The sequence below is a fragment of the Calidris pugnax genome, unplaced genomic scaffold (genome assembly GCF_001431845.1).
Source record: "Calidris pugnax isolate Ruff unplaced genomic scaffold, ASM143184v1 scaffold133, whole genome shotgun sequence".
Taxonomy (NCBI): domain Eukaryota; kingdom Metazoa; phylum Chordata; class Aves; order Charadriiformes; family Scolopacidae; genus Calidris; species Calidris pugnax.
The window spans coordinates 77,854-86,769 of record NW_015090977.1 but is presented as its reverse complement, the minus strand read 5'-3'; the positions used below and the strand labels follow the sequence as shown (position 1 = coordinate 86,769).

The window sequence follows — 8,916 nt, the reverse complement described above, 5'->3', positions numbered from 1 at the left end:
GTGGAAGCAAAGCAGCCATTTTTAGCATAGCTTCTGTTGGATGAGTCCTCAGAGTAGGCCCTGCCTGGAGCCAGCCAACTCTCCCATGCCCCTCTGGTTCCCCCTCCATCGCTGTCTGTCTCGCCTCGCCCCTCCCTCCGCTTTCTTCCTGGATAGTAGCCCTCCCTGCCACTCGCCTTTTCCTCCCCTTTCCTCCCCTCCAACTTTTTCCTCCTTTCCCCCCCGTCTTCTCCGCTTCTGAGTGTGATATTTCTCGCAGAAGGAGCCGCAGAGCCCCTTACCCTCCTTCTTTTTCAGCCCCACATCTCGGGGAACTTTCTCTCCTCTCTTCCCTCTCCTGACATCCCAGGCAAAACAGAGCCCAAACCTCCCTCCTTGCTTTTTAAACCCCCCCCCCCCCCCCCCCCCCCCCCCCTTTTTTTTTTTTTTTTTTACTTACAGGGTTAAATCATCCCCCAGCAGGAATCTTTTCCCCTCAGTGGTGTGACATGAATTTCTTAAACAGCTCTTGCTGCAAAATGGGTCCTGCTGCAGTTTGGTGTCCTCCTTTTGGGAGGTGTCAGTGACCCAACTGGCACCCAGCATGCTCCCCTTGTCAGACCATACCAAAGCAGCAGCCATCTCTTCTCCAACTCTCTGCTTGGACCTCTGGGGCTGCTGAACCTATCTGGTTCAGCCATTGTAAGTGCTCCGTCTGTGGCTTTGCCATCCCTCCCTCCCTCATCAACACTCAGTTGGTCCATTTGCTTTTGGAAAAGATTCATGACAAACTCTTTCACCTTCATGGATCTTCCCAACTGTTTTAACAGGTGCTTTTCCAGAGATGTTGAGCAAAGCTCTGCTTAGTGGAGAACTTGATCGTATTTATGAGGCTCCTGATAATCTGCAGCAACTCTTTGCTGTGTGTTCAGGCAGAGAGGTGAGATCTTGCATGGGTCTATTCTGAATTAGCAGGTGCATGAGCTCATCTGACTTCTGGAGGACTTATTTCTCCCTGCCCAGTCAGGGAACACTTCTCACATCCCTATGATTTGGTATTTTAACAAAATCCTATTACTTTTGTTCCCCCCCCCCCCCTCCTCTTCTGCTGCTTGTTTTTATTCTGGAGGTCTGCTTTTGGCGATGCCCTCGCTGTGAAGCGGTGGCATCTTATATTTTTGTTGTGCACCATTTTGTAGTCCTTTTAAACCCAAGTGTGAAATCGTTCGAATTGTTGATTTTTTGGTAGCTCCCAAAGTAAATTCGATTTAACTGGACTGTGATGCAATTTTTGGTGGCTGTGCTGAGCTGTTTCATCTGCTTTTTAATGCAAATTAGCTAATCTTAGCTGGCTGCTTGGTATTTATTATGCTGGAGACTGTTACAAGTAGAAACCTGTGCCAAGCTGTGGTACTGATATTTTTTTGGATGGGGGGGAATCTGGACAGCCTGAACATGTCTGCAGCCTGCACCAGGCCTGCAGCTCCATCTTAGTAGTGCATTTTTAAATCTTAAAGTCGTTCTAAAGTATCAACTGTTGCGGACTCCCTACCTTTTGTCTAAATTGCTTCTCCTCCTGAAGGTAGGAAGGCTGCCATGTTGGGTTTAAATGTTGCAGTAATTTTATGTGTCTTGTCGTATTGGGAAGGGACAAAAAAAATAGTGATTTATTTTTTTAGCAAATGCCAGCCTACCTTGTTGTCCCTTCCCAAAGAGAACCAGGGGCCAGTGCCTCCCTTAACATGCCTTGAGGTGACTGTCCTCATATGAAAAAAAACTTAGAGCTGTAACTTGGTATGGTTATTGCATTGTAGATAACCCAGGAATTGTCTGTTTCCCATTACATACAGTAGTAACTTACTTTCTGAAGTCGAATGAATTTTTGCCTAGAAGGGGATTTAGTGGATTATAATGTGGACATAAGTCTGATGTATAATTTAATGATAAAAACGGGATTTAAACTCTTAAGTTGTGGTGTGAGAAATGAAAAGGTGATAGCTCTGGGTGAAATATGTGTACTTGAGAGGCTCCCTCTGTGAGATATACAGAGAATATTTTACAATGGAGAAACTTGTGAAATTTTCCAAAGTAGTAGGTGACTGGAAGAATGAATACTTGAGGTAGATTTACTATATTGCCTGTTTCCTTAGAGTAATCTTGGATTGAAAAGGCAGTGTAGGCATAAGTAAGCAAAAGGAAAGACATTCTTTGCTAAGGCAAGTGTTTAGTAGATTGGGCAGTTGCAGTCTGCAAATAATTACATTATTCACTTGTCTTTCACTTTTTACAAATTTTAAATCAAATCTGCCTTTTCTTTCCGAAATCATAAAGCTGCAGTGAAAATGAACAGCTTTTGCTTTGCAGCAGTTATCAAAGGAGATTTTAAAACTAATTATTCCCAGTTTATCTCCCAAGGTGCACCAAACTTGCAAGTGTGGCTTCTGTTAAATTTCATTGGATTAATCCTTCCTCTCTTCCACCCGCCTCTTCCTGTGCCATCATCTTGTTAGAGCAGGATGTTTCTGTCCCTCCACCGGTGGCTGACAGTTGTTCTTTTCCTTCCCTCAGGCTGATCTAACTGGGATTAAATGGAAGCGATACGTATGGCAGGGTCCAACATCTGCTCCAATTCTCTTTCCGGTGACGGAGGAGGACCCTATTTTGAGCAGTTTCAGTCGCTGTCTGAAGGCAGATGTACTCAGCGTTTGGCGCCGAGACCAGAGACCTGGACGCAGGGAGCTGTGGATATTTTGGTGGGGTGATGACCCCAACTTTGCTGATCTTATTCATCATGATCTCTCAGGTAGGAGGAAACGAATTACCTTCTTCTGGTCAGTGAAAGGATGCTGTTCCTCAGGGCTGTCTTCTGAAAAATCTGGAAGAGATGGACTGTTGTCTATAGATAAGATAAATTTACTGCTACAATCTACACCAAATTATTGTGGCAGCGCAGTGTTCAAACAGCTGCTGCCTGTTTTTAGGTGGTCTTGGACTGCTGGATTTTCAAGAAACAAGTTTTTGCTCTCTACTTGTTTCTTTTGGAAAAAAAACCAAACCCAAGCCTATGAATTTTGGCAGCTTCTTCACAAGAAAGCTGTGCCTAACGCTGTGCCTGTGATTCAGAACTGATGTCTTAAACATGTTTTGATAAGATCCCTTTTGTTGGGCAATTAGAACTTTCAAATTCAAAGAGTAAACCCCATTTTATTATGTAATAGGAATTGTAGAGAACTCTGTGACTCTTGAACCGTAGAGAGTTGTTTTGATTGGAAGTCAAATCATCGGTGTGCAGCCCTCAGCAGAAGGCATCTGAAACTAACTTGCTGTTTTCGTGCAAAAATCTCCAAACTGTGTGTTTCTATGATTTCTCTCTCCCCCTTCCCCAGTGCTCTGACCGACCCCTTACCTACTTTCGGGCTTAGATATTTGAGAGCCTGGCAATATTTATATTTTTCAGTAATGTTGTACTTCTGACTTGGCAGCTTGTTTTGGAAATGTTTACTTCTCGATCCCAATTTGCAAAGTAGATGGCTTTCCAGTTGCTTATCAGTAAGGTGACGAAGTTAGGTTTGTAAGTGTAAGTGGTGAGACTGAACTAATTCTAGAAAAAAACAAAAGCACATCACTCCAATTTCCTTTCAAATAACGTACAGTATTCAGATTACTGAAGTGTAAAATGAGACTGAGGTTTGGTGACCTGGTAACCAGAAATTGTTCCTGCTGGCTGTGTTTGGTTTGTGGACAGCTGAAGAACAAATAGGAGTTTGAAGTGCCACTGAGGAAGTTGACCTGAAACAATGTAATAATATGTAGAACTTTCATACAAAAATGATGTGATCTGAAAAGCAATTGATGCGCTAAAGTGATGTTTACTTCTTTGAAAAATTGACTTCAAAGATTGGGGTGTTGCATGGATTCCTGTCTGTCCTGAAACTGGAAACTTCGCATCTTAAATGACACTTATGTCGTAGGTTGCTTGATATTTTAGTGCATTTATGGCTTCCTTATTTTGCCTCGTGAATAACCCCAGTCTTGACCTGCAGGGAACATCCTTTGTATAACTGAGATGTAACTTAGACTAAATGCTATTTTTGGCCTGGGCCTGCCCTGAGCAAAGACCAACACTTGTGCGAAAGTATCTATGTAAATTGTGTGTGCTCTTGGCTGGTGGGATTAAATTGAGACAAATATGGTACATTATTTTTTGAGTGGAAGATCAAACAAAGGTTAAGCCATCTGAAGAGTGCATTTTTGCACTACCTGGCCATCAAATTTATTTGTTTGAGCAACTTTCTTGGCCTTCTTTCTTGAATCTGTCTACTAGTGATACAGTGTAAAGGTGCCTTTTGAAAATAGTGTTTTGTAGCTGAGCTTTTAGATTGGTGTGTATTTACGCTTTTACGGAATTATGCTTTTACGCACGTAGATAAGCACGTATCATCCCAGGTACTTATCAACTCCTAACCTCTCTCAGGGTATAAGGGAGAGATAGTAGGGGATTAGAGGCTCCCAGCCACGTCTTTGCAATTGTTTTGGGTATTTTTTTTTGTTCAGGTCACCTGTGGATGTCTGTGCTTCAGAAGGGGAGGCTGTTCACAACTTGCTGTTAGATGTTTTTCTACATAAATACTTGTCACTCATGAGACTGTTACCTATGTCTATGTGTAGATGGATCTGACATCTTGGTTTTTGCAGGCATGTTTTTGTCTCCTTTTTAATGAAAAGGAGACATTATAGTCTCTTTGAGTGTGTTAATCTGATTGGCTCTTCTGACCAGAAGTTGATAAAGATATTAATCAGCTAGATTGTGGAGGAGATGGCTGAGGAGTGCCTGCACCTGCATTTCTTCTCTTCCCGTTACACAAAACCTTAATGTGAACCTTATACAAGAAAGAATTATGGCTGAACCCAAACAATGTTATCTGACCTTTGTCATAGACCTAATGGATTTTTTTTCATTGGTGGACAATTTTTCCTAGTAATTCCTGTTGCCCTGTTCTCCCAATGATTGCTTGTTACCTTTTCAATGGGAAAGATAAATGACTTCCTGGCAGAAGCTTGTTACCTGCAAAATTGATTGGAAATTGTTTGCTGCTGACTGTTAAGGTGCTGCCTTATGCAGAACTTTCCTACTTGGTAGGTGAAGAATTGCCCTAAAGGATGGGGCGAGGCGGGCAGAGATGGGCTCAGAGCAGTCTGTGGCAGGTGGCCTCACCTTCATTGCCTACAGACAAACTTCTCTTGGGGAAGTGTGCCTTGGGTGAACTGTAGTTAGAAATACGCTAGGGCCAATGCTAATAAAGTCTGATTTTTGCCTTCCTTTGGTATGAAACTATGCCTGTTAAGGAGAGGTTGGTATTTTGTCAGTTTTTGACTTTTTGATGATTTGTGGCTTCAATTAAACAATGGACACGAAGTGTCTGGAACACGTCTTGGCTCTCAACCCTTGGGGATTTGAAATATGGCAGCCTTCAAGAATCCTTTTGTCCCATACAGAGTGCCTTCCCAAGATCACTTCAAGAGGGAGCATAGAGTTTTGTGGGTGTACGTCTCTGCATATCAGATTAAAAAAAAAAAAGAGAGATCTCTCCCTCTTCAGCCTGTACATTCTAGAAGTTCATCCTTTGCCCCGGTGATCCGTTTGAATGCCTGCTACTGGCTATATCTGAATTCTCATATCAAGCCTTGGATAACTGTCTTGTTGATGGTCAGAGTTTGTTGTTGCCTGGGGGCATGTCAAAAGGAGACTTGTTCAGAGATGCTGATTGATCAGTAATATCGACCTCACTCAATCATATTTTTTTCCTTCCCCAGGAAACTATTTAGTGTATGTAATACCAAAAAAACCCATAAGTCTGTTTCTACCCCAGCATAGCTAGAGGCAGACAGAAGTGAGTGAAGTGTTATTTTATCCTCTAACAACCTCAAAGGTTATGTTTTTGTTGTGGCAGTGAGGCTTGATTACAGTAATTCCTGCAACTCAAACCTTAAAGCAGGACATTTCTTCAGATTTCAGAAGGCGACGGTCTCTCACTGGTCAGATCAGTGGTTATTTTATCAGATAGGTAACTGCTTTAAAACAAGAAAGAACCTATACGCTTGATTTTGCTGGGGTTTTTTTTAATTTTATTTTTAAATTGGCAGTAGATGGTTTCAAAGCTGAGAACAGTTGGGTATGAATTATACAAGACATAGTCCCAAGGAAATGGTTACAATTTGATTAATGCTTGGGTAGGGGAACGCTTCTGTATGCCTTTGACTTTCAAATTGCATCTTTTAAATGGTGAGCTCTAAGACGTGTCTTATTTTTGTTCTGGTGTCTATTAAATCTTGTTAATTTACTTTAAAAATTAGAGAATTTTCCTTGTACCTGTCATATATCAAGTTAATCAATTTTTGTTTGCTGAACAGTATTTCTCATGTCCCTGGCAGGGATAAATGTATAAAAATAATGCCAGTCTTGGCTCTTTGCTGGGCTTGTAGGAGAGGTTGAAGGAGGAAGGTCCATGCACTGATGCTTGTCTGGTACTGGGTGGTAAAAGCAGTAACAGTCATGGCAGCAGAGACTTCTGTGTGTTGGGTAGTTCTCAAGACACGTGCATTACGGATCAAATCCTTGTCTCCAAACAAATCTGTGAATTGGTTGGTTTGTGCTGATGTCAGCATGGAGTGTCTCATTCCTTCTAATACAATGGAAACCAGAGTATGAGCCAGTTACATACTGAGGGCTCTGCAGAAAACCCTGCCAGTTGCAAGTAGTTGGCAAAGTTTGCTTTGAAAATAGTTCAGCTAGTGGCTTGCATTTTTTTTTTTTTAATACAATTTGCTTCCTGAAACTATTTAACTCCTACAGGAAAAAAAGGTCGCTTTCTTAAAAATTTTGCACCTAGTGTTAAGATTATGAGCTGAAGTGACTTGTCTGTGGTGGATCCGTATGGAATAAGGCGTTACAAACACCCCTGGCTGTGGAGCACACTAATGCTTTAGCATTTCTTCAGCCTTCCATGTTAGAGATGTGTGCACTTCAGCAAAACTGCTGATAAGCATTATGCAAAAATTACTGAATCAGTCTTTTGTGTAACTTCTGTGGCTTGGTGTAAGCACCAGTTCGAGGGTGATAATTAACTTTTTTCCTTTTTTTGCTTTTCTCCTGGCCAACATGTATGTGAAATGCCTCTGGAGTAAGGCAAAAAATACTTTGGCACAGTAAATGAGGATTTGGCATTGTATGTTGTTGGTTATAGGGTCACATGCAAAATATACCTCTTATAAATAAGAACAATGACTCCATGGGCACTAAGGCTAAGATTTAGCAATATAAGTAAAAGGTATCTGCATATGGAATTACTCAAAGACAGCGTGGAGGAGGATATTCAAACATTTAGCTAGGAAGTTTTTCAGCTTTTCTTTCCTTGTCCCTGTGCAGCAGGTCTCCTGTCCAGCCAAAATGACACCCAACAAACAGTGAAGGAAAGCTGTTACTCTGTTATCCTTACAAAGCATTGCTACATGCTTACAAATGGTCATACTTAAAAATTTGTAATACTCAGAAAAATATTCTGCTGCATAGAGAGAGCATAAAACCTAATTTGTAATACTCAGAAAAATATTCTGCTGCGTAGAGAAAGCATAAAACCTATATGTGATGCTGGTAAAGGGCTGGCACTGCAAAAACTAACTTACGTTGGTGCTGAATATTTTGAATATGGTAATTTGGACAGTAGCTCCTGTTGTGGCTTGCTTCTCAGTTGATGAAATTTTCCAGCCAGTTTGGATATCTAGAGTCAAGACTCTTCTCCATGGATGCAGATAACAGGTACAACTCTACTAGAAACAAGCTTGTTGTGTTACTTTGATTCTCCAGTTGGTATTTTTGAACTGTAGTCATTCCCTTTTTTCACACAAAATCTGTTGCTTCTCACTTATTTCATCAGGGATACAGGCCCTCAAAGTTATTTTTCAGTAGGTTAACTGGATAATTTTTGCTTTGAGAAATTTTATTCAATCTTAAAGTCTGTGACTTTTAAAAATCTGTTTTTTAAATAGAAAACATTACATGAAGTGTTTCATGTTATTGCAATACTGCACACAGCAGCAATTTCATGCTGCTTTGCTTATTATACTTCCCTTGTAATCTGAAGCTTATATGGGAAGTTTGATTGTATAAATCAGTTTTGCATCAGTCTATTTCTATAACTGGCAGCCTGTCAAATGGGGACAGAAGGGAAGTCCCTGAAGGTAAGTAGAACTTTTAGAAGATGTGTCTCAGTCATGATCCTAAGGAATGGCTTCTTTCCTCTGTGTAATTGAAGTAATTGTTGGGGGGGGCAGAATTGTAGCCCAAAGTGGGGGTTTGACTGTGGTTTGTTTCTTTGCATCATTTATTTTAGAGGTTCAGTGAGCATTAGTAAGATATTTTTTAATGGTACTGTTTCTTTGCATCATTTATTTTAGAGGTTCATTGAGCATTAGTAAGATATTTTTCATGGTAAAGTAAATATATTCGGCCTTTTCAAGAGTTGATGCTTACTGATTTTTTGCTGATGTGGCCAGCTAGATATTTTTTAATGGTACAGTAAATATATTCGGCCTTTTCAAGAGTTGATGCTTACTGATGTTTTGCTGATGTGGCCTTTGTTAAAAGGAAGAAGGGGGAAAATCCCCATTCTTTAAAAGTGTTCTTGAAAGTGTCATTTTTTAGTACTGTATTCAAAATTGGTGTTGCAAAAAACCATACATTAAGCAAAGATCTGTTTATTTGTACGCGATCCTTGATTAATAAATTTGGCTAAAGATCTGTGGGTAACAAATACGGTTTAAAACGTCTGACTTGAATTAAATGAAAAAGTTGAAGATACTGCTTTTTCGGAATTCACTCAAAATTGCGGAACTTTTGTATTCTGAGTGTGTTTCCAGACTCCTGCCTCCCAGTATGCT

The 8,916-nt window shown here is 40.7% G+C and overlaps 1 protein-coding gene across 1 annotated transcript in view; it reads left to right on the top strand.

The window, feature by feature from the left end:
* The first annotated feature begins 823 nt into the window (after window positions 1-823).
* Window positions 824-8,916, top strand: part of MED13 (mediator complex subunit 13) — a 56,783-nt gene continuing 48,690 nt past the window's right edge. The window contains exons 1-2 of the mRNA XM_014952994.1: window positions 824-919; window positions 2,548-2,782. Of these exons, the coding sequence (XP_014808480.1) occupies window positions 824-919; window positions 2,548-2,782 (331 nt within the window). The remainder of the gene's footprint in view (window positions 920-2,547; window positions 2,783-8,916) is intronic.